Source organism: Vulpes vulpes, chromosome 13, assembly GCF_048418805.1.
Source record: "Vulpes vulpes isolate BD-2025 chromosome 13, VulVul3, whole genome shotgun sequence".
NCBI lineage: Eukaryota > Metazoa > Chordata > Mammalia > Carnivora > Canidae > Vulpes > Vulpes vulpes.
This window is the reverse complement of record NC_132792.1, coordinates 15,431,384-15,458,081: the sequence shown is the minus strand read 5'-3', so window position 1 is coordinate 15,458,081 and position 26,698 is coordinate 15,431,384. Positions and strand designations below refer to the sequence as shown.

At 35.4% G+C, this 26,698-nt stretch overlaps 1 protein-coding gene across 2 annotated transcripts in view; it reads right to left on the bottom strand.

The window, feature by feature from the left end:
- Positions 1–3,474: 3,474 nt before the first annotated feature.
- The window catches only part of ATAD2 (ATPase family AAA domain containing 2), a 62,726-nt gene continuing 39,502 nt past the window's right edge, over positions 3,475–26,698 (bottom strand). For both annotated transcript variants that reach the window (XM_025993413.2, XM_072733978.1), the window contains 14 exons: positions 25,824–25,914; positions 24,831–25,145; positions 24,119–24,251; positions 23,598–23,784; positions 22,765–22,950; positions 15,543–15,678; positions 14,244–14,440; positions 13,529–13,688; positions 11,146–11,268; positions 10,854–10,997; positions 8,484–8,879; positions 6,562–6,695; positions 5,104–5,232; positions 3,475–4,382 (listed from right to left, as the gene is read on the bottom strand). In XM_025993413.2, the coding sequence (XP_025849198.1) occupies positions 4,338–4,382; positions 5,104–5,232; positions 6,562–6,695; positions 8,484–8,879; positions 10,854–10,997; positions 11,146–11,268; positions 13,529–13,688; positions 14,244–14,440; positions 15,543–15,678; positions 22,765–22,950; positions 23,598–23,784; positions 24,119–24,251; positions 24,831–25,145; positions 25,824–25,914 (2,376 nt within the window). In that variant the 3' untranslated portion in view covers positions 3,475–4,337. The remainder of the gene's footprint in view (positions 4,383–5,103; positions 5,233–6,561; positions 6,696–8,483; positions 8,880–10,853; positions 10,998–11,145; positions 11,269–13,528; positions 13,689–14,243; positions 14,441–15,542; positions 15,679–22,764; positions 22,951–23,597; positions 23,785–24,118; positions 24,252–24,830; positions 25,146–25,823; positions 25,915–26,698) is intronic.

The following is a 26,698-nucleotide window of genomic DNA, read 5'->3' as shown; positions in this document are numbered from 1 at the left end:
TCTTTTTTTTTTTTTTTTTTAAAGATTTATTCAGTTCAGAGAGAGCAAGTGAGCACGGGGAAGGGATAGAAGAAGGAGAGAGAGAATCCTAAAGCAGAATCCCCACTCAATGCAAGACTTGATATCATGACCCTAAGATCATGACTGGAGCCCAAACCAAGTCAGGATGCCCAGCCAACTGAGCCATTCAGGAACCCCCCAAATATGTTCTTTTACAGCATAGGAGCTTGATAAATCTAACAGCAGTAGCTTCTAAAAATATAATCAAAATAAATTTGTATCTTTTAAAAAAATTAGACGCTATTAGCTAGATCCTACTCTTTTTGAGGCATGGGCCTCCATTTTCAACTTCATATCTTCCCATTCTGCTCTTAATCTTCTGCTTTCCTTATCCATTACCCATTTGACCAAATGATATTTAGCATTGACAATGGGTATTATGTAAGTGCTGGATCTATAATCATAAAACAAAATAGTTCCTGATTTATAAAGCCTATAATCTCATGGTGAGACAGATGTCAAGTAAACACTGTAAAGTAATTGTTACAAATTATAAAAATGTCGTGTATTAAATGGAAGATTAACATAGTAAATCTCATTTAGATTGAAGGGGCTATTGGGAAAACTTCTCTAAGATAATGACTTTTATGCTGAGAAATGAAGGATAGGAGTTAGACATGCATTGGTGGAGGGAAAGGCATTCTACACAAACAGAATAGCATGTGGAAAAGCCCAGAGGTAGGAAAAAATAACACTAATGAGTATGAGCAAATGATATCAGATCTAAGATCCGTAAGAGTATTTTGACTACTGAATGGAGAATTAATGGCAGGGCAAGAGTAGAAGCAAGGCAAATCAGCAAGCTCTTGCAGTATAGGCATGTGATTATGAGTCAAGAGAGCTAGCGGAAGAAATGGAGAATTGTGAGGTATTTGGGAGGCAGAATACAAAGACGTGGTGATAAGCCGGAAGCTGAAAGAGAAGGAAGCTTTAGGTTTCTGGCTTCAGCATTTGGTTGGATGGTAGTAGCATTTATTGATAAGAGGAATTCTGAAGGAGCAACAGATTTCAGGGAAAGATCAAGATAATGGCGTTTGTCTCTAGTTCAGGAAAGGTCATAAAGATTTGTCTTTATTTTCTGTGAACTTTATAATTTTAGGTCAAATTTGGGTCTTTGATCCATTTGTGTTAATTATCATATATGGTGTGAGGCAGAGGTCCAACCTCATTCTTTTGCATGTGGATGTCCAGCTTTCCCAGCACACCATTTCTTGAAGAGACTATTCTTTTCCCATTGAAGGATCTTGGACATCATTTTCAAAAATCAACTGACCATAGATTAATGGATTATTTGTTGACTCTCAATTCTATTTTATTGATCTTGTATCTATCCTCTATGCCAATGCCATACTGTCTTACTGATGTAATTTTACTTTTGAAATTGGGAAGTAGGGGTCTTCCAAGTTTCTCTTTTTTCAAGATTGTTTTGGCTATTCAGGGTCCCTTGCAATTCCATTATGAATTTAGGATAGACTTTCCCATTTCTGCAAACAAAGCCAGTGGGATTTTGATAGGTATTATACTCAATCTGTAGATTGCTTCAGTGAATATTGCCACTTTGACATTAAGTCTTCCAATATGTGAATATAGGATATCTTCTCATTTATTTAGGTCTTAATTTTTTCCAATATATTTTTTTAAAGATTTTATCTATTTATTCATGATAGACAGAGAGAGGCAGAGACACAGGCAGAGGGAGAAGCAGGCTCCACACAGGGAGCCCAATGTGGGACTCGATCCTGGGTCCCTGATCACACCCTGGGCCGAAGGCAGGTGCCATACCGCTGAGCCATCCAGGGATCCCCAAGTCTTAATCAGTGTAGAGAGTCTTGTACTTCCTTGGTTAAATTTACTCTAAGATGTTTTATTATCTAAGATGCTCTTATAAATGTTCATTGCTAGTGTATAGAAATACAAATGATTTTAATGATCTTCTATCCTGCCACTTTTTTTTTTTTTTTAAGATTTTATGTATTATTCATGAGGGGCAGAAAGAGGGGCAGAGACTGGCAGAGAGAGAAGCAGGCTCCCTATGGGGAGCCTGATGAGGGAGGGACTCGATCCCAGGACCCTGGGATCATGCCCTGAGCCAAAGGCAGCCGCTCAACCACTGAGCCATCAAGGCATCCCATCAACCTTATTTTTAAACCTTTAGTCTAGGTGAGAAATGGTATTCCAATGTGGTTGGATGAATTTATTTATGGATTTATTTTATTTATTTATTTATTTATTTATTTATTTATTTATTTATTTATTTATGAAATGACTGAATGTGAGACAGAGAGAGGCAAAGACACAGGTAGAGAGAGAAGCAGGCTCTCTGCGAGGAGGCTCTTGCAGGGACTCAATCTCAGAACCCCAGGATCATGACCTGAGCCAAAGGCAGAGGCTCAACCACTGAGCCACCCAGGTGCCCCTATCCTGCCATTTTGCTGAATTTATTAGTTCTAATAGATATTTTGTGAATTCTTTAGGATTTTGTACATATAAAATCATGCCATTTGTGAATAACTTTAATCATTTCCAATTTGGGTGTCTTCTATTTCTTTTTCTTGCCCTAATTACTATAGACTGATTGTATTTTAAGCAACAAATGATAAACATTCTAGGCTTGCAATTTCAGCATGATTTTGTGAGTCTACATAGAAAATGTAGATCTATTACTTCCCATGTCTGCAGACAGTACATCATGAAAAGGACAGGGAGCACATTCATCTTTGTAGCTAATGAACATATACCATATCAAGATTCAAGTGTCAACAGTATTTTAAACCATACACAGTAATAAAACAGATTTTGTACTTGTTTTGCATTAGATTATCTTTAGTATGCTTTAGAATAATTAAAAAATAGAAAAGTTTGAGAAGCATTTTTTACTTTTAAAATTTATTACAGAAGCTATACATACAAAATGAAATCCTAGTTATAAAAGATGTATCTGGAGGGACGCCTGGGGAGCCTGTTTTTTCTTCTGCCTATGTCTCTGCCTCACATGAATAAATAAATAAAATCTTAAAAACCTTAAAAAACCCCACAAAAGATGTATCTGGAGTAAGTTATAATAATCTTCAATAAAGAATGAGTATGTGTGTATACATAAAGGTAGAAATACACTACTTAAAATTTTTTCAGTGACTGGCACTGCTTTATGCATTACATAAGTGGGTATCTATTTATTAAGGTATCTAAATTATTAGGTTTTATAAGGCTTTAAATAAAATATCCACATAAATCAACAAAAGGTAACTCAATTCTGTAACTGTTTTATTAAAAATTTTTTTTTCTCGAAACTGTTTCAAAATCCAGAATCTCTCATATGAGATCATTATCTCCTATGCCCCTTGAAAAAAGTTTCCAACTATTTTACAAACTAATATTAGAATGTCTCTGTAAAAAAAACAACACAAGAGAATATGCATGGCAGTGAACAGTTTTATTGCTTTAAGAAAGAAATGTATTTTTGATATCATTAATACAAAATTTATAGTATTTATATTTATATAATTGTATATAAAAGCTATCTACAGTATATAACCTAAACACAAATTTAGAAGGATATAAAGCATTTTCAAATATAAAATTTTTGTGCTATTAAAGATATTTAACAAACTAGTTATTAATACATTTGCTGTGTGTATAATCATAAAAATAAACCAAAATATATTTAAAATCTTTATTAATCCAAATGAGAATTATAAAAATGTTTATGTAAATTTTGACATTCAAGTACAGAAACTGTTCTGGGGGGGGCCTTTCCACAAAGTATGACTTGAACCCTAGCTTTTAAGTAAACAGAGAAAGAAAGCTCAAGGCAAATGGGAGATGGGCACTGAAAAAAAGGAGAACAAAAAGGGTGACAAAGACACAAAGATACAATGGCTAAGTAAATTTCTAGTCCAATACATGAAACTATTTTTAGGAAGGAAAAGCCTTAAAAGTGCTTAAAACAAAAAGGATGTCAATGTCACTAATTACTCTTACGTGCCATAAAACATTAGTTATCAAAATAACTTTTAAGAGTTGGCCATACTTCAACTATTAATATGCTACAGAATTACTATCACTACAGTGCCCTGTTCAAAGTTCCAATATTTATTAGTTATCTCTGTAATTTATCTTACACATGTACATAAATACCAAGAAAATTTAAATATTTTTATTTACTATTTTAATCTTTTTCTTAAAGATGCAGGATTTTTGTCTTGCATCAGTTCTACGAACATAACAAAGGTAAATTAAATAGCAACTAAATATAAAGAACATTTGATACCATGACATCATGATCTGGAACAACTGAAGTTTTCTACCTCTTGCTCCATTTTCTAGATAAAGGGTACAAAGGAAAAATAGTAACTTTCAGGATGAAAAAAGTTGAAGAAACATGACTCTATTACTATTTTTTTAAAGTCAAACTCAAGAGTATTATTAACTCATTTATATATCTGAGAGTGAAAACAGAAATTTAGTTTAGTATTTATGACTGTTACATAAAATTGATACCACCAATGGGACTTCATTATTTTAAATCCTCTTGAAATGAGTCTGAGATGCGTTCATCTTATGTTAAGTTCAAGTAGTTATTATAATCAAGTCACTGGTGTATTTTTAGATATTAATATTTTGTAATTTGTAGGTACTAATATTATATACATATATACTGTGTAGGTACCATAGTACTCTTAGTAGGTATATTAATTACTATGTATATTATATACTAGCAGGTACTAGAAATAAGATCTATTATTATACTGTTATCATCCAATATCTTAGTACTAATGCCCACTATACAGCAAGATTAAGTAAAGACACATGGGTCTGTCTTAAGTATATCTTAAAAAGGAGCTCTTCATTAATACATACACAATATAGAGATTTTTTTATAGTCTGATACTATAGTTCCAATGTTTATTGAAGAAACACCAAACTCGATTTTTAGAAGTACAGAACTTAGCTGTATCTACAAATAATTCCTAGTCTTTATATTAAAAAATAGTCTTTAAAAATTCTTATAATCTTATTAATTTCTTATATAGATTAGTTTACCTGAATAAGTCTTGTTTTGTCATAGTCCATGCGATGCTGATAAATACACTGGCTGATTACTGCATATAAATTTTCCAACTGAAAAATATTGTATTCTTGACTTTTTTTAACAACAGTCTTCAAAAGATTCTAAAAGAAAACATGAGTGTTTACACATGTGAGAGATAAATTCTGTGAGATATTCTGTAGATTTTGGGAATTTTTAGCATATAAACCAGAGAGAGGGCACACCTAATTATCTGATGAGACATGGTGACCTCTGATAATGGCTCTGATATTTAGCAGTAGTTAACCATCATTCTATGATCCTTATCTTTGCCTGGGTAACTCTCAACCTAAAAACTATAGCTGAGGAGGTGGCCAATTTCAATTTTAGCCATAAATCTCTATAGACAAATTAAATATAATCTCAGAGTAGATTAATAAGGAGAAAAGCAACATTTTTTTTGCAGGGTATTTTATGGCACTGCAGGTACATTGTAATGTGGAAAAAAAAAGAGACAGTACATAAAAAATGAACCACTTCACTACTTCAATTATTTTTAAGATTTAGTTATCTATTTTAGAGAGAGAACACGAGTGAGTGGGGGGCAGAAGGAGAGGGAGAGAAAATCTTAAGCAGACTCCCCACTGAGCACAAAGCCTATGTGAAACTTGACATGGAGCTTGATCTCACAACCCTGAGATCATGACCTGAGCCAAAACCAAGAGTAGGATACTTAACCAATTGTGCCATCCAGGTGCCCGTTCTTTTTCTTATAAAAGACTTTTCCATTTACTCAGTGTTTAATGATTGAAATGGACTCACTAGATTTCTGTGACTCTTCAACCTGGTCCTATGGGAATATATGCCATTACCTCTCAGTTAACAACAACAAAAAAAATGCCATTATGGTTGAGTAAAAACCAACTAAAAATGGTTACTGGTAATGGTTAAAAAATAATGTATATGGGAGCCTGGGTAGTTCAATCAGTTTAGTGTCCAACTCTTGGTTTTGACTCAAGTCATGATCTCATAGGTCCTGAGACTGAGCCCTATGCCACCAGGCTCCATGCTCAATAAGGAGTCTGCTTGTGATCTCTCTCTCCCTCCCCACTATGTTTGCTCACTCTCTAAAACAAATAAATCAATCTTAAAAAAAAAAAAAAAAAAAAAAAAAAAAAAAAAAAACCAATACATAGGATCAATAATGCAGACAAGTATGTTAAAAACCAGAATATCAACACATTAGCCATCTCCAAACACTGCTTTTATGAAAGTTATTCTATACCAAGTTCAACTTTTCAAAAAAGATTATTTATTCCATGTCAAAATGACACAATGTACTATCACAAGTCCAGTTTTGGTGGGTTATGTTACTAATCTGCATAGCAAAAGCATTACGATTTCAATTCACATACTTTTATTTTTTATTTCTTTTTTATTTTATTTATTTATTTATTTTTCAATTTACATACTTTTAATCGCTCATGGTCCACAACAAGTGAGGGCGTAGGCTGGGAAAGAATTGCTAAAGCCTTTTCAACACTGATCAGCTGCTGCTGCTCTACTTGGGAACGTCTAGCTCGAGTCATTCGCAGAATACACATTTCTAGAATGAAAAGTTAAATAACTATTATTTGGTTCACAGACATTACGATTAAAATAAACATTAGGCAGATTAAATAGCAGGACTAAAACAAACACCAACTCTGGCGTATTGGGTCTGCTGTAAGATTAAGATGCTGCTACTTCTACTCTTAAAAAAAAAAGAAGTACTTCTTAAATGGAGTATTTCAAAAGATCCTCAACAGGATCCTTTGCACAGGATTACTTCAGCATGAGATTCATAGAATGAAAATGCTGGAAAGGACCTCAATAATCTAGGAGTTGCAAACTACCACTCATAGGCCCAATCTGCCCTACTGGTATACATGAAGTCTTATTAGAACACAATCATGCCCATTTTACATGTCTGTGTCAATGTGGCTTTTCTAACAGGGTTGAGTAGTTATGACAGAGATTGTACCACTAAATCTTTATTATCTGTCCCTTTACAGAAAAAGTTTGCCTATCTCTGATGTAGAATAATCCACCGCTGGTAGATAAGAAAAATAAGGCCAAGAGTGGTGAAGAGACTCTTCTAAGGTCAATGTACCTAACTGTTGTAAGAGCCAAAGTAAGAACTGAAGTATGCTGATATGTAAACAAATATCTGTCCCCCATTAAATAGTGTCCTTAAAAAAAAAGATAATGATAAAAAAAAGATAATGATAAAGGAAAAATAAAACAATTCTGAACCTAAAGAAAACATACTACATTATGTAGCCAGAGGATTAACATTTAAAATACTCATATTGGAAAGACTATATATCCTAGTCCATTCTGTTATGATTTTTTTTTTCATTCTGCTATGATTATTCAAACACACTTGAACTCATTTTGAGGAAGTCCTTGAAAAAGATTTGCCTATAGTCTATAAGCCACTGAAAAAAAACAGTCTCATTAGCACTGTCAATACTTGTTTTTGACCAAAACAAATTTTTAATTGTTACCCCTCTTTTTGCTTTATAAGACTAAATAATGCTTGACTTTTCCAAAACCCAAACAAATCTGCTAAAGATCTAAAAAGATGCAGATAGAAGACAATTCTAAAAGACAAACTTTGGGAGAAGGATCATTAGAATGGATAGAAGGATCATAAATAATCTTGGACTTAACGTATAATAGAAACAGAGCAATGATCGGAGTAACATTTGTTCTATACCACTCAGCCAGAATTACAGAGAATCGCTGATCTTGCTTAAAAAAGAAGAGGGTATCCTGCCAGTTTTTGAAAACTGTATAGCCAAGCACTTTGCTACATGCTTTAAATGGATTATTTAAGTTTCAAAATATCTGATTACCTGACCACTATCTACCCCAATTTTGCAGAAGTTAGAAAATAGAGAATGATTCGTCAAGACCTTGCCCAAGGTCACAAGTTACTGAGTAGTGGACTAGCACTCAAATCCAGGCCTAGTGATGCCACACTGTGCTTTTAACAACAGTGATTTATAAGCTCAATAGTTATTAAGATAATACTATTTTTCCTAATTAACACCTACATTCTGGAAGACAAGAAAAAGGAATAAACTGAGATAGTAATTAGTCATTTAAGAACTTTGAGTGAAACCTCTTTTTAAAGATTTGAGAGAGAGAGAGATGGGGGGGAGGGAGAATGAGCAGGAGGGGAATAGGGAGAGAATCCCAAGCAGACTCGGAGCTGAGTGAGGAACCTGATATAGGGCTCACTCTCACAACCCTAAGATTATCTAAGCCTAAACTAAGAGTCAGGATGCCCCGAAACATCTTTTAAAAATCTTTTAAAATTAAAATTAGTAAATTGCTTGAGACTTACCCTTTGCTTCATTTTCATTAGAAATATCTATTATCTGAGAACCAGAAGCATCTCCATTGCAAACAATTTTATCTTTCCTCACTTCTGTGCATGCTGTGGTCTTCTCAGATTCTTCAAGCTCATTCTCAATACCACAAATACTTGAATTATTATTCCTCAATTCTATTCTGCTTTCAGAGGCATTTTGGTGTTTCTCATTTTCTTCCACTGAGGACTCTCCTGTGTTTCCAGTCTCATTGTGGTCTACACTTGTATCTTGATTTTCTTCTGTATCACTCTCAACTTTGTCATCTGTGGTATTCTGGCTCTCATCTTTCACCTGTGAAATCCTCCTTCGTTTTGTTATGGTGCCTAAGTACCACTTTGACTTTTTGCGGATTTTTCTCTTCAACTGAGCTTCAAAAAATTTAAGAAAACGATAAAAAGACATTTGACAATTTTCCAAGTAACTGGGGGGAAAATACCTCCTGAGATATAAAAGGGTAGAGTTTGAGAAACTGCTGTAGTTTTGTATGGCTGAACACAGAAACAAGGGTAGAAAGTACTGTGAGAAGGCAGAGAGTAGTAGGCAATAATGTGTCATTCTAAGGAGTTTGAATTTTATCTTGAATAATTTTAAGGAGGGCAATGATATGAATCATCCGATGACTCTAATTCAACAATCACTGTGGCAGGAATACAAGGAATGAACTGGAGGAAGGGTAAGGCTAAAAATGGCCTATACTTACTGAGTGCTCACCACATAGTGGGGACTCTTCTAAGCTCTTTATGTATGTACTGACTCCCTGAAATTTCACTTTCCCTGATCAGGTTTGCTATCATTATCAACATCCTTTTATAGATGAAGAAACTAAGCTATCCATAGATGAAACATTCTGCCTGGACCAGATACAGAATGACTACACTGTAATATTCTGTTTGGGAGATTCACTCATATGGCTGCTGCATGTGTTTAGTCATTCTCACTGTTGTTTAATAATCTATATTTTCCCAATCTGTTGTTGTGGGCATTTGGGTTGTTCCCAGTTTTGGGCTATTAAAATATTGGTTCTAAGAACATTCTTGTACATGTCTTTCAGTGAACACAATGTATGCAGTCCTGCTGGATATATAGCTAGGGATGGACTGTTTGAGAGGAGACATTTTCCATGTCCTCAATTTCCACACACACACACACACACACACACACACACACATTTGCTCAAAGCTGATTTGACCAAGAACACCTGCTAGTACAGGTTCCTTGCTCATTTGCTATTCTCATCCTCCCTTTTCTAATTGCCTCCTTACATTTTTACAAAGAAGGGCTTACCCTACCTATCTTAAGTGATTTACTCCAGGAGACAAACATGCAATACAATAAAGGAATGTTCCAATCCCAGCAAAACATACACAAACAGAGTTTTAAAAATTCTGTTTAAAAACATCTGAGATCAGGGCAGCCCGGGTAGCTCAGAGGTTTAGCGCCGCCTTCAGCTCAGGGCCTGATCCTGGAGACCCGGTATTGAGTCCCATGTCAGGCTCCCAGCATGGAGCCTGCTTCTCCCTCTGCCTGTGCCTCTCTCTCTCATGAACAAATAAATAAAATCTTAAAAGAAAAAAAAAAAAAGATCTGAGATCTAATTAAGGCACTGAGGAATTATGATACCAGACTCTGGGAAAACAAATGAATAACACAGTCTGAGGTGCTGAGGAGAGTCAGGACATTCGTGGGCTTAACAAAAACTGGAATTAAGAGCCTGCCAAGGAAAGGAGGCCTTGGGAAAACCCATGGGCTCCAAGTTAGTACCCCCTGGAGTTATACCCTAAGAATAAGAAGGAACAGGAAATAGACTAGAATTTATAGAAATGAAAATCAATTTCAAATGAGTTAATCTGCAATTAGATGAAGGTGAACTGGGACTGCAATTGGTATGTCATTATAAACCTGGGTTTAATTATATGGTCTCATTCATTTGGGGAATATAAATAATAGTGAAAGGGAATAGAAGGGAAAGGAGAAGAAATGGGTAGGAAATATCAGAAAGGGAGACAGAACATGAAGACTCCTAACTCTGGGAAATGAACTAGGGGTGGTGGTGAATGGGTGACGGGCACTGAGGGGGGCACTTGATGGGATGAGCACTGGGTGTTATTCTGTATGTTGCCAAATTGAACACCAATAAAAAATAAATTTATTATTAAAAAAATAAAATAAAAAAATAAAAATAAACCTGGGTTTACTTTAAGAATGCAGAGTTGCCTTAATATTTATTAACAATATCAAGGTAATTTACCACATCAACACAGAGAAAACTAAGGAGAAAGTGAATGGCATCAGCAGAAAGTGAAGGCTAATGTCCTAAGTGAAAATTACCCAAGTGCACTTACCAGGAGTACTGCAAGCCACAGGAGTACTAGGTGTCTTGAGTTTTTCATTCTGCTCTGGATCTGATCTTTTTTCACCAGCAGAGGTGGAATTTTGCTTTGGCATCACATGATAGTAAGATGGGGCATATTTGGAGGAGCTACAACCTTATAAATAGACATGGAATATCAAGTCAAATGTCCGAATTTCAAAATTACATGAAGGGTTAATTAAAAGGAATAAGTAATACATGACATCAGAACATCAGAAACATCATCAGAAACATCTTTTTCTGATGCCAAGTCATTTTCCTACCTCTCTTCTTTCTAGATTCCTGAATTTCTTCACAAAGCTGCTCAAAGTCTTCATCAAGTTCTTCTTTAATTATTGCATAGGCAGTATCTCTTAAAGCACAGGCTCTATGCCTAATGAGACGATCTGAGAAATGAATAAAGAATTCAATTTAAAAATATCTCCTTTTAATAATTTACCAAAAATAAACTCAACATGTTAGGCTAAGATTGTAGTCATTAAAATTCCTTTTTTACTTTTACCATGAAGAGTAAATGTTACTGGAATTGTATTGTTCTGTTTTTGCTATTAATTGTTCTGGATGTTATTGGATGTTTTGGACATCCAATTCAGTATGGCAGACTAAACCCAAACAATTTTACTACTCTGTCCTAGATCTAGCTCCCCTTGACATATCAGGAAAAAAAAAAAATCAACAGCAGGACTATACAACAACATGACAACAACAAAGACAGCAAGGAAGGCTATTAATGTCATTAGTGAGCCAGAGATGTTAAAGAATTTTAGAAGAGAAGTTGGTACTGCATTGACAGAGAAACTAAACAAATAGCAACCTTACACAGGAAAACACTAGAAAAGCTCCTCTACTCAGAATCCAAGCACCATAAGCTGGAATATGCTTTGAGATAGAGAGCAAGTAATAAGCAAATGTAAAATTGCTTGAACAATCAGATCAGTTCCCTCACAGGGTGGTAGGCTGCAATATTCATGCCTAGATTAGAGTTGGCAACAATAGTTATAATATCAGGATTCTTCAGGGGATTTCTAACATGGCATTTGGGCCTGAAGAAAAGCAGAGGCAAAAGTCTAAGCACTGGTTCCCTGAGTAGGGTAGCATCACGTAACCTGGAAACTTGTCAGAAATCTAAATTCTTAGGTCCCAACCTACATCTACAGAATCTGAAACCATGGAAATGGGGCTTTGCAAGCTCCATCTTAATAATCCTCTTAGAAGATGCTGATTGCCTGCTAAAGGCATACCACTGGTCTAAAGTAATTTTAGATTGTCACAATGGACAGAAGGAGACGTAGCAGCAGCATGAGTGCAAGGATACAGAAAAAGTCCTCAGGTTCCAGGGTAATGCTTCACTCTACAATTAAGGAGTGTTCTCAGGTTGGTAGCCTGTTCCCAGTGCTTACCTACAGATGTGAACTACAGGGAAAAGCCTTGGGGAGGTGAGGGCAGAGGCCTGGGAGAGGAAGAACAGTGAGCTTTTCAACTGTTGAAGAAACTCTCAGTAGTTCTCTATGCTAATCAGTCTAATTTATAAACACTACCAAGAAAAGAGAAAGCCAATGTATTGGGGGAGAGAGGTAACACAGCAAACAGGACTATTAAAAAAAAAATTATCCACTGAAAGTTAAGGACACTATCCACAAAACAAAAATAGGAAGCTAGGAAAAAGAAGTGCCTAAGAAAGAATATTTCTGGATATGAGTAAAGATTATATCAAATATGTAGAAAGTTGAATATATTATTACATATATGAAGTTAAAAAAATCCCTTACTTTTAATTTACTTATAGATTGTGTAGGTGTAGACAGAATGGGTATATGTCTAGAAAAGGTCTAAAAAGATATCTCCAAACTTAACAGTGTCCACCTTTGGAGAGAGGAAATGAGGGACTTAATTTTTATTTAAGTGTACTTGACTTACAATATTGTATTAATTTCAAGTGTACAACATAATGATTTGACATTTATATATTATGAAGTGATCATCATAGCAAACTTAGGGGGCTTAGTTTTGCTATTATTAGCAAGTTGGAGTGTCTCAGTCAGTTAAATGTCCAACTCTTGGTTTTGGTTTGGGTCATGATATCAAGGTCCTGGGACAGAGCCCCACGTCCGGCTCCATGCTCCACACAGAGTCTACTTGAGACTTTGTCTCCCTCTCATTCTGCCCTTCTCCCAGGTTGCTCTAAAATAAGGAAGTCTAAAAAATATATTATGAGCAAATATTATATATGTTACTTTTGTAATAAAAATAATAATGGTCCTAACTAAGAAAATTCTTTCAGATCTTTCTTACTACAGAATGTTTCTACTACTTGGAGAAAGAGCACTGATAAAGAAGCTAAGTTGTTATGCAATTCTGTGTCTTGTTAGTAGATACACCATGAAACTCTTAATTAATAGAGGTATTTTGGAGACAAAGAAACCCACATTCAAATTCTGCCTCTGCCACTTCCTGGGTGTATGACCGTGAATAAGTTTTTTAACCTAACTTCATTTTCCTTAACTGTAAAGTGAGAGTAATGCTCACTTTGTAAGTGGCACTGTGAAGGTAAAATGTTTATATCATCTGGTATGAAGTCAACCCTCACTAAAATGTTCGCAGCCCCTGTTCCACCCCCCTGGGGGAAAAAAACCCACTAATGCTCACCTCCAGGATCTCTATCTGGATTGTATTCTAAAGCATTACTACAGATTAGATCAATATCACTCAAATAGTCTTTCACAGTCAGATACTTGTGGAGATCAATTTTACTGATTACAGATGAAAGGTCCATTGGTTGCTTTATCACAGTGACATAATCAGGAACCTAAAATTCAAGCAAATGACCAAATCACTAAATTAACTGTGAACATCAAAAACATTTGAGTCCAGTTGCTCTGCCAGGCAATATAGGGGAGGGAGAATAAATATATAAGAAATGATGTACTAATGTATTAATATGAAACCTTTGACTCTATTTAAAGCTGGCTTTGTTTTATATTTACTCTTGTTCTTGGGCACCTGTCTCCAGTAATATCTTATACCTCTTCCCTTATCCAAATGTCATTCATCTTTCAATGTCAACTTAAGACTTCACTCTCAAGCTCACTCTAAATCCTGTAGATCACAATAATATTATGTAGCATTAAGTCACTCTTAAATCACATCTAGAATGTTTGGGTTGGGCAGATAAAGTTAACAGGCTACTCTCTGGAGAAAAGGAAAATGCATTACATAGCTCCATGTGCTTAGGACACTACTCTGTATATTCTATACAAAGAAAATAAGCTCAGAGTGTAGACAAGGAACCACATAAACTACCCAAATATTCCCTAGTTCATTACAGTTTAGAGCACATTTGATCCAAAGATTAAATCAATACCTCATCAGGGTCAACAGGTTTAGTAAATACTCTGAATCGCTTGTCAATAGCAAGCCTATGTGTAACATTTCTCAAGAAAATCCTCAGTTCTCTAAATGTGTCTTCTTCTTGTTCTTCTAGTCGTTTCACTTCTTCTGCTGTCAGTGGTCTTGGCTCAGGTGGTGGTGCTACAGGGAGTACCTCCAAGGCCTGCAAAACTTCACATGAATAGAAGATACTAGTTACTACTCTTCTATCATATCAAGGATAACAAATGATTCAGTGAACATAGTGGCCAGGCTTTCAACTGTTATCCTCCTTATATTCCTGGCAATCAGAGGATTTGAAATACTCAAGTGCTACCATAATCTCTATCCTTACCTCCCCCTCTAGCAATAATTGTAATTTGTAACATTAGTTCCTACATCATTCCCTCTGTTCCATTTTAAGATCATTTGAGAGGTTATCAAAACTTTCAAAATGTATTCTTTCCAATATAAGAATATTCTATTAAAAAAAGCTTTTAATAGTTAATTTTTGAACTAATAACAAATTGTGGCATATTTCAAATGTAGTAAGTTTAATTTTGTTTAAACAGAGATGCACTGAGTACTCAGGACAAGAAAAAGAAGTATGAAAGTGCTGCTACAATAAACTGGCAATCTATTAAGGGAGTAAGAGACAATTATTACATCATTGTAATGTCATATTAGTAGTATGAAAAAAGTACAGTGGAAGGAGGAAAAAATGAGTTATAGTAGAAGGACAACTGGTTCCTTAGGCAGAGATAGGCAATGAGGATAGAAGCATTGCTGACAGGGAGCAAGCATGAATGAAATTATGAAAAGCAATATGAAATATGCTGCAAGTAGTGTAATGACAGAATGTTTTGCAAGGAAAGAGACGAGGGAAAAAGAGAACAAAAGTGCCAAAAATGGGTTTGGTAAGACAGACTGGGGCTTTATTATGAATTCCAGCTGAAATTCTATAGACTAGGATTACACTAGGAAAGGCCTTGTATGCTTTAAGATCTTTTTTTTTTTTAAGATTTCAATTATTCATTCATTCATTCATTCATTCATGAGAGACACAGAGGGAGGCAGACATAGGAAGAGAGAGAAGCAGCCACCCTGGTATCTGGTATGCTTTACGATCTTTGGTCTATTTTAATGGGAAGCATAGAGACTTGTAATCTGTAGAGATATCAACCTAATGATCGAGGTTTTTGAGTTTGTGTTATTAGAAGACGATAATGCCATTAATATTTTATTCCCACCTTCTTGAAATTAGTATATGTTAAACTTTGATGGAGAAACTAACCTGCTTTCTTTTTTGATATAGGAGGCTTAGCAGCTTGCTTCAGAATTAAATCTTCAAAAAATTTTGTTCGTTCTTCTTTACCAGGTAACTGGACATTAAAAATTTCTCCATAATCACGGATAAATAATTCTTGCACCTTAAAAAAGAAAACACATGAATTATATATGTGTATAAACAATACTATGGGGATGCCTGGGTGGCTCAGCGGTTGAATGTCTGCCTTTGGCCCAGGGTGTGATCCCAGGATCTAGGATTGAGTCCCACATCAGGCTCCTTGCAGGGAGCCTGCTTCTCCCTCAGCCTGTGTTTCTGCCTCTCTCTCTCACTCTCTCATGAATAAATGAATAAAAATCTTAAAAAAACAAAACAAAACAAACCAATACTACATATGTATCATTCAGTGTTAACAGGTTATTATACACAAATTTTTAATGCCCCCCCCCCAAAAAAGAAAGAATAAAAGGAAATAAGAAAGAAAGAAAGAAAAAGAAAGAAAGAAAGAAAGAAAGAAAGAAAGAAAGAAAGAAAGAAAGAAAAAAAAGGAAATAGTAAGTGCTGGTGAGAATATAAAGAAATTAGAACCTTTGTGCTGGTAGGAAAGTTAAAATGGTATAGCCACTGTGGAAAACAGAATTACCATGTAATCCAGTATACAGATCTGAAGAGCAAGAAAAAAAAAACACAATAAAAAACCCACTCAAATACAACTTGTATGCATAGTAGGCAAGAGGTGGAAATAATCCAAATGTTTATCACTAGACGAATGGATAAAACTGTGATATATATATATATATATATATATATATATATAATATATATATATGAATAAAATAGAGTATTATTCAACCTTAAAAAGGAGTGAAATTCTAATGCATGCTACAATACTGATGAACTTTGAAAACATGCTAAGTGAAATAACCCAGTCACAAAAGGACAAATACCATAGGAGTCCACTTTTACAAGGTATGCAGAATAGGTAAATTCACAGAAAGAAATTTATTACAACAGAGGTTACTAGGGGTTAGGAAAAGGAGGGAATAGGGGAGTAACTGTTTAATGGGTATAGAGTTTCTGTTTGGGATGATGAAGAAGTTCTGGGAATGGTGCACAACATTGTGAATATACTCAATGCAATGTACTTGAGGTCACTGAATTGTACACTTAAAAATGGTTAAAATGGTAAATTTGTTATGCATATTTCACTACCAAAAGAAGGGCAAAGGAGATCCCAAAAGGACGTTTCTAAGCAACCTCTTGACCTTTTCCAGTATTTTTAAAGATTTTTAAAAGATTTTTTTGAGAGAGAGAGAGAGTCAGCACAAGTGGGGGTAGGGGAAGAGAGAGAAGGAGAGGCAGACTCCCTGCTAAGCAGAGAGCCCAATGTAGGGCCAATTCCAGGACCCTGAGATCATGACCTGAGCTGAACGCAACACTTAACTGACCAATCCACCCAGGCACTCTTGTTTTTCCAGTATTATTATTAGAGGATAATCATGTTTATTCCTTGTGTGATGCTTATGTATTTTATTTTGGGTTATCTTTGACATACAGAAGTTTACATTCATAGATTTAAATAACCTGATTTATAGGGTCTTCCACGTTTCCATATATGAAAATGTTCCAAGTATGTTATATGAAGCTTTTCCTATTGTCTCAACATCATTTAAGAAATGTCTCTATTTTTGCTAATTCATTTACTAAATTATGTAAACAATTTACATCAATTTCTCAATGCTGGCCCAAATCCTACAGTTTTAATTTCTAATTTTTAATATGCAGGGACCCTGAGATCATGACCCGAGCCAAAGGCAGGTTAACCGATTGAGCCACCCAGGCACCCCTTGTTACAAGTTTTAACAGACATATCTAAGTTTCCTTTTCTAGCAAACTCTAAGGTTAATCAATTTCTATGTATCAGGCAAAAATCTGAATGTGCTTTTACTTCTTTAGTCTCCTTTGCTATGTCCTATGTCCTTCCTGCCATTATCAAGTTCAGACCAACAGACCAACTTAGCTTCACATTCCTTAAAAAATTTTTCTATCACAATTTTGTGACAGTAAGTTTGTTTTCTTTGTTCACTGCTTTTGTTATGCAACTTCTACAAATAAAAATCTCAGAGAGGGATCCCTGGGTGGCTTAGCGGTTTGGTGCCTGCCTTTGGCCCAGAGCGTGATCCTGGAGTTCCAGGATCGACTCCCACATCGGGCTCCCTGCATGGAGCCTGCTTCTCCCTCTGCCTGTGTCTCTGCCTCTCTGTGTCTCTCATGAATAAATGAATTAAAAATCTTAAAAAAAAAAAATCTCAGAGAAATAATCCTTTAATAATTCAGTCAAGGGTTTATGAGTAATAGTTTCTTAGGAATTGCATATTCAAAAATGTCATTGGGGCTCCTGGGTGGCTCAGTCGGTTAAGCATCTGACTCTTGATTTCAGATTAGGTCATGATCTCAGGGTTGTGACACTGAGCCCTACATCTGGCTCTGTGCCAGATATACAGCCTACTTAGAATTCTCTCTCTCAAAAAAAAAGTGAAATAAAATATTTGTTTTGTTCTTTCACTCAAATGCTAACGTTGTTGGGAAGGAAATTATAAGTCTAAAGTTATTTTCCTTAAAAACTCTGGAAATACTGCTCAGTTGTCTCCTTAGTAGCTAGTGTTCACAATGAGAAGGTAGAAGCAATTTGACTTTCAGTCCTTCCTAGTAATATTTTTTCTCTCGGTTGATTTTTAAAATTCTCCTCTGTACTTCTGAAATCCTAAAATTTATCTAGATGTGGGCCTTTTTATATCCATTAGTTAGAACACAGGAACCCTTACATCTGGACTTAAGGTATTCTTTAACTCTACAAACTGTTTTACTATGTGAATATTTTCTAATTTTTTCCTCCCATAAGGCCCACTAAATAGGTGTTAGACCTGAATTGAATTCTATTTTAGCTTTTTCTCTTCTTTTTCAAATCTCTGTCCTTTTGTACCATATACTGTAAGAATTCCTGATCTCATGTTTCATCTCACTAATTCAGTCTTTATCTGTGCCTGTTCCTTTTCAAAAGCCTCATGGACTTTTTATTTGGGGGGAAGGGGGAGTTATTTCATTTATAGTATCTCCAATTGGTTCTTTTTACAACAAACAGTCTGTTAAGTGATGCATGGATATGATTATTCATTGAGCTGTCCTTCTCAAATGCTTATTTATAAGCTCATCTTTGCCTTTGAATTCTCCCCATAGATGCTTTTTCTGTTTATTTTAGCTTCTACATCCAGTGATTATGAAGAAGCTAGCTTATACTAGAAATAGAATGTGCCTGTAATTTTCTTTCTGGACAACAGGGTCTCCCCATTCCTCCTGATATTGGCAGCCATAGATAGTGACTGCTGACACAGTAGTCTTTGGGCCCATCCTCACTGCTCTAGCTAAGGATGAACAACTCTGCTAATTACTGCTTGGCACGGTCAAAAGTGAAGAAAGCCAATTAACTTAAAGTTGTCCAAGAGCTCTTTCAATTCCTTTCTAGCATTGACTCAGAGCTAGAAACTACTGCCATCTTTCAATACAGCCCTCTCATGCACATGCTTTGAACTGTGGTTACCCTCATCAGTCTAATCCCCACTTTGCCTTTCATGGACTCATGAAAATTTCTAATCTATTCATAACATTCTTTCTCACTTTCCCCATACTGCTGAATTGTTAAGTGCTCATACATATAGGTACTCTGACTGCAATTCTGATATGGACGGACTTTAATGCAGCTAAAAATGGTACACACAGTGTTCTCATTTATTATATAGAACATGCTACATTGACAGCATCACAGAACCACTAAAAGGCTCAAAGTGGACTTGCTTATTTATATGTATATAAATTAGATTATTCATTTTTAAAAAATAAACAACTCCCGGTCCTGTACCCATTCCTCCCTACCATGCAGTGTAGTACTGGGATACTTTACCAAATTTATATGTTTAGGAAATACTACCCTAAGAAAATAAAGTAGCTATTCTTTAAAAAAAGATCTTTGAGTGCAAAATTCCCATATTCTTGATAAAGTGATCTTAGATTAAAAGGACTTGTTTTTCAATCTTCCTACATCCATAGAAAGAATGCTCAGCTGGGGGTGCCTGGGTGGCCCAGTCAGTTTAAGTGTCTGACTGTTGATTTCTGCTCATCATGATCTCGGGGTTGTGAGACTTGAGTCCTGTGTATCAAGCTCCACGGTGGGTATGGAGCCTTCTGGAGATTTTCTCTTTCCCTTCTTGTCTGCCCTGGTCTCAAACAAACAAACAAACAAACAACCAAAAAGAAACTCCCACAACTCAGCTAGTTTGTCTTGTTATCAAGAGTATAAACTTATTTTGTTTCAAATTTCAAAATGATTAACAAAGTTTTAACTGACAGTGAGTACAATAAGCCAATGGTATAACATGGCTACTAAATAGTAGTTCTTTACTCTGTTAACCAGAACAATGCTAGAGTACTTAATTTATTCTGAGTACAGCTTTTCAAGAGGAATATAAAGACATTCAGGAGAGTGACTAGAATTCTGAAGAAAAACATGTGTTGTGTAGCAGAGCCTGCTATTATCAAGCCCATATCCTCTTCTTGGGCACACTGTTCTGTCATACTTTCTAGTCTCCCTTGCTGTTGGTACAGTCATGAGACGAAATGATATAGATCTTTCAGATCAGGCACATGAATGGGCTACACTTTCCAGCGAGGTACAGTGAAAGCAAACTGGAAAGCCATGTGATGAAAATGAGAAACGTCTCTCAGCCCAATGTCTGGAACGACTATACGGGGGAGGATAGACCTGAATGTAGTCACCTGAGTAGTACAGTTAAGCAATCGAGAAATAAACTTGTTGTATTAATAACTCTAAGGAGGGATCCCTGGGTGGCGCAGCAGTTTGGCGCCTGCCTTTGGCCCGGGGCGCGATCCTCGAGACCCGGGATCGAATCCCACATCGGGATCCCGGTACATGGAGCCTGTTCTCCCTTTGCCTGTGTCTCTGCCTCTCTCTCTCTCTCTCTCTCTGTGTGACTATCATAAATAAATAAAAAATTTAAAAAAATAACTCTAAGGAATATACCATATCACAGAAGCAATGTTTACCATACCACAGAAGGAATGTTTAATGTGAAGCATGGGTCAGAGTGGGGAGATACAAATAAATATAACAGAGTATTCAAATATCAAAGAGTTGTCATGATGAAAACAGATTCAACAGGTTCTATATAGTACCTACAAAACAGAGACTAAGAATAAATAAATAGATTTTTTAGGAGTCAGAGCTAACAAACTGAATAGTGAAGAAAGTGTCTCAACAAAGGTGGGATATCCACATAAAGGAGCCAATATGGAAGAGTCCAGAACCAGATTAACTAATCAGAGGTCTTTGACTCCATAACATATAACACATTGACGTTTATTTCCCAGCGTTTTCAACTTTTAGTTGAATAATTCACAATCAACCATTAAAACAGCCAGCAGGGACATCATTTTGTCCTCTTGATGACTTATCTCATGTCCTTAATTCTGCTCTTCTCACTCACTCTGCTCTAGCCACCCTGGTTTCACTATTTTTCCAACACACCAAACACACTTTTGCTTCCAGGTCTTTGCACTTGCTTTTCTTCTGCCAGGAACCTTTGTCCCTCAGATGCCCAAATGGTTTACTCACTATCTTACCTTTTTCAGGTCTTTCCTCAAAAGTCACCTTCTTAGTGAGGCCTTACCTAAGACTATTAACATTGTGACCCTATCACACTCTACTGGTATTGTCTAGCTAGAATTTTCTCTATAGCGATAGGTTAGTATTATATTTTATTTATTTTTCTCTCCCCCTCAATTATAATATAAGCTCTAGGAAGAAAAATTTTTGTCTCTATCTTTCAATGCTATATGCCCAGTATCTAAGAACTATGCTTGACAAAGAATAAGTACTCCATAAATATTTCTTTAATATTTGAACTAAAAAAAAAAATATTTGAACTTATTTTCCTACTCACATTCTAAAAAATGCAAACCAATTATGTCAAAAAGTATGGAAAAACTTAGTAAATAAAAACAAAATATATAGAAGCCTACAATATGATTATGTACTCTGAGAATTGAAAAGGTGGGAGGAAAAAGTCTTGCTTCATGTACTTTATATTCTCTAAGGGAGACAGAGTCAAACAAATATTTAATGGCAGAGAGTGATAAAAACAACAGAGAAAGGGAAAAGAGAGTGATGGGCAGAGGAGCTAGTCACTATAATTGAGAAACTGATCAGGGAAGGCCTCTCCAAGGTGACACCTGGGTAGAGACCTGAGAAAAATAAAGGATTGTGCCAGGCAATTAAGCATGAACTTGTGTCACTGGTAGTTGTCTAAACAGGCACAAACCTGAAAGTAATTTAGTGACGTCAAAAATAGTATATGTGTGTACTCTTTGATTAAGCCACAGTTATTCCACTTTTAGGAACGGATGCCAGAAAAATCCACACAGTAATGCTTATACAAAATAAAACCCAAGGATGCTCACTGTAACAGTTCAACAGAAAAAAACTAAAAAACCACCAAAATATCTATAAACAAGAATCTGGATAAATTCTGGTACATGAAGACAGTGGAAAAATCATGCTGCTTTTAAAAGGAATGAGATTGTGTACTGAAAAACACATTATATATATATATATATATATATATACACACACACACACACACACACACACACACACACATATTCTGCAAATTGCAGAACAGTATTCAACATATAACTCCTATTTTTGTGAGAAAAATATTTATAATGTAGCCCTACTATACACCTATATATACATCATCCTGTCCAACAAACAAGTCTATATACTACATAGTTAACACAGCATTTCTGGTAAGAAAACTCTTCCATATCCTTTTATTCATCTCTGTAGCACTTGAATTCTACAATAAATTCTTTTTTTTTTTTTACAGTCTAAATTAGATTTCTCACCTTTTATTTTTTAAGATTTTATTTATTCATGAGAGATACAGAGAGAGAGAGAGAGAGGCAGAGACACAGGCAGAGGGAGAAGCAGGCTCCATGCAGGGAGCCCAATGTGGGACTTGATCCCAGGACCCCAGGATCATGTCCTGAGTGTGAAGGCAGATGCTCAACCACTTGAGCCACCCAGGTGCCCCTACAATAAATTCTTAATAAGTCTCTTTTTAAAGTATAGTGATTTCCTTCCCCCTCAAATTACCTCTTCTGGCAGAGCAGAATGGGGTTTGTCAGAAGTTGCAAGTAATAAAACTGGAGCAAATGAAGGAATATTCTGTAACAACGTAGTAAATGTGGCTTTGAGTGTTGGTCCAACTATTTCCCACCACAAGTGGATATGAGGAACATAGACTATACTTGGTGCTGTTCTCTTAGCTTCACGAATCATCTAGTAGAGAGGGAAAAATAAATTATACTCAGTTGAAGAGTCATTAAATTAATTATGCTTGATTAGTCTGGAACTTCCTGGAATTATCATATAAAACCCTCAAGTTTTTAAAATGCTTCCCCCAGTCTCATGATCTTATTTTTAAATGTTTTATAAAAGTCTCATTTTTAGGAAAACATGGTTGCTTCAAGCAATTAGAAAGAAAACACCTTAATAGATCTAGAAGATTTGTGTTAAATATAAAAATATAAAACTTTTACATGTGAAAACTTTTAACATGAAAATAGCAAAAACATAAGCAGCAGAATGAGTACATATCATGTAGCAGTCACTGTTTTAAGAACTTTATTCACTTAATTCTCAAACCAGCCACATAAGGTTAGTACTATATTACCTCCATTTTGCACATGGAGAAAACATGGCAGAGATCTAACAACTTCCCTAAGGTCAAACAGATATTAAATGGTGGAAACGTGATTTTAAACCCATACTCTTTAATGACTAGCAATTACATATAGTTCTGTGTCATAAGCCTGGAGGTAGGAATCGGAACAATAAGAAAACACAGCTCAAAAAGCATAAGGCAATTCTAGATTGTCTCTGAAGCCTGGATACTCTTACAGCTTATTTGGGCAACAATGAATTACCTGGGCACATGTTTCTTCAGGAGATGTAGCACTGACTCCAAAAAGAACAGGAATGTCTAATGTATACACTGCAAATTTTTCCAAAGCATGGATGACAGCTGGTGCCAAATGAGAACCTTGCCCAAAGCCTGGTTCTCCTACTATCAATATTCTTGGTCGAAAGGATATAGGCTGATAACATGCATTTCTGAAAGAAATTTAGCTGTATTTTAGAAAAAAGCAAAAATTTAAAATTTCCTCCCAAGTAATAAATTTTTAACTCTCTTAAGGCAAAAGCAGCTGGTCAATCCATAACAGCATGGTTCACATGGTTTTTGGAAAATATCAGCCTCCACAGATTTTAGGAATAGTTTATACAGTGAAATTTCTACTACAGTGACAACTGTCATGATAAAAATACTTGATATTTTAACTTAGAAAAAGATCAGTTAGCATCTTTTATCTTTACAAGCACCATCTTTTAGTTTCAGGGAATTTATACACCAAAAAATTATATATATTCATTTGCAGGGGAAATATACCTATTCAAATGAAGAAAATTAAAATTTTCTTTCGACTTATTAAAGGATTTTTGAGAAATCCCATTTTCATAAACGGATGGAACATCATCATCACTGTATGCCAAATCACTTTCTAGCAGAGGACATGAAATATCTATAAAACAAAAAGATCACACATTAGTAACTTTTCTGGATTGCAAAGCAAATGTTTACAAAATGCTTTAATTAGCAAATCAATGAACATGAATGAAATGTACAATAAAATTGTTTAAGAATCACAAATATTTGTGTAGATACGAACAATATAAAAATGCCATTTCAAACTTAAATTAATTTTAATTGAGGGCAATCTGTGAAGTGAATTTCCTTCAAATATTCAGGCAAAGTATGACTAAATTGCTTCCAAGAGGCTTATTATTCTTTTTTAACAGATTTACTTATTTATTTTGAAAAAGAAAGAGCATGTATGTAGACAAGTAAGGGGTATGGGCAGAGGAAGAGGAAAAGAGAAACTTGAGCAGACTCCAGGCTGAGTGTATAGAGCCTGACACAGGGCTTGATCTCATGACTGCAAGATCATGACCAAGCTGCAACCAAGAGTCACATGCTCAAATGATGACCACCCAGATGTCCTGAAAAGGATCTTTTCTAAAGAAACGTTTCTGGGATTTATAAAACATTTAGCTTTACTTATTATGAAAACTAACCTTAAATGGCCAATCAAATTTCATACCTGAGTCTAATGCTTTATTTGTTCTGATTTCTGCATGTGGGAATACTCTCTGCAGGGCTTCTAAGATCTTGTGAACAGTGCTTTGCAGGAGTGGTTTCACAACAGTAGACAATGCCTGCCCAGGTGATGTCACAGCTCTCTGGGCAGCTGGTATCATCTTTTGCATAGCTACCTCAAAATCCTTAGCTGAGATGTTAATTGAAGAGAGATCCAACTGTAGTTTCTCACTTGTAGTATAGATTTGTGGGTAGCGTCGACGCAGAGCACATAAAGCAGCCTCAGAGCATATCGACTTAATATCTGCACCACAGTATCCTATCCAAGGCAACCAAAAAATTTTTAAAATGAGTATCTTTATCCTATTAGCATGATCATGGTTAAAAGAAAATTAAAACTCAACCCAGCAATACAGTAGGAAAATATTTAGAAGTAATAAGGCTAACTAAAATCTCTCAATCACCCAGTGAACTTATAATGCTAGTAATAACCATCAACAAATCTACCAACTTTTACAAGTGACATATACAAACACTTAAGTACAACATAGCAGTCAAGAACAAGGGTTTTAAAATCAGACAGATGAGGTTTTAATTCCAATATTCCAATTTATCATTTACTACGTGTATAATCTTTGGAGAATCATTTATGCCCTCTCAGCTATTTCCACCTCTGTAAAATAGGGGGAATGCTACCTACCTCACATGACTGATAAGAGAATTTCTTGAAATAGTATATATAGAATGCTTAACACAGTGACTAGGAGAATGTAAACTGCATATTATTTTCTAACTTTGCTTTCAAATTTTCCAACAGCTAGTTCATCAAATATCTCTATTTAACATCCCCGATTTTGGAAAAAGAAAATATGCCACAAATAAGATATTAGAAACAAATATAACCTGTATTTTTTTTAAACATAATTTGCAAAGCTACAACTTGTTTTATCTCTGAAATGCACGCATTTTATCTTTTAATGTCTAAAGCAATGTTTACCAACACAGTTTTCTGCTAGTTCTTCTAGAAATATGTCCAGTGGTTTAGGATTCCAATCCCTCGTGTGAATCTTAAGAATTTCTTTTCGAGCCTATAAATGAGAACAATTAAATTTTTTTTAATAACAAGGTGCTATTCAGATTTTAATAATTTCAATTTAAAATAATTTTATCTAAAATCATAAAGAAATCAATTCCTATTAAAATAAAAATATGAAACACTGAAAATGAAAAGACGTATTTGTAAAAGCATTTAAGGAGTTTATGTTAAAGATTTATGTTGGGGCAGTCCTGGTGGCTCAGCGGTTTAGCGCTGCCTTCAGCCTAAGGTGTGATCCTGGAGACCCGGGATCAAGTCCCACATCGAGCTCCCTGCATAGAGCCTGCTTCTCACTCTGCCTGTCTCTCTCTCTGTATCTCTCATTAATAAATAAATAAATAAAAGACTTATGTTTATAGTGCTCAAGTTTTAGTCACCATAAATGTGTATGAGAGAAATTAAATAATGATAGGACTAGTGTTCATTCTGGTACATATTAAAAATTGTAGGTTTTTTAAAATTTAAATTCAATTTGCCAACATACAGTACATTAGTTTCAGATGTATTTTATTTTTTATTTTTTTAAATTTTATTTATTTATGATAGTCAGAGAGAGGGAGAGAGAGAGAGAGAGAGAGAGAGAGAGAGATAGAGAGAGAGAGGCAGAGATATAGGCAGAGGGAGAAGCAGGCTTCATGCACCGGGAGCCCGACGTGGGATTCGATCCCGGGTCTCCAGGATCGCACCCTGGGCCAAAGGCAGGCACTAAACCGCTGTGCCACCCAGGGATCCCTCAGATGTATTTTCAATAATTCATCAGTTTCATATAACCCTCA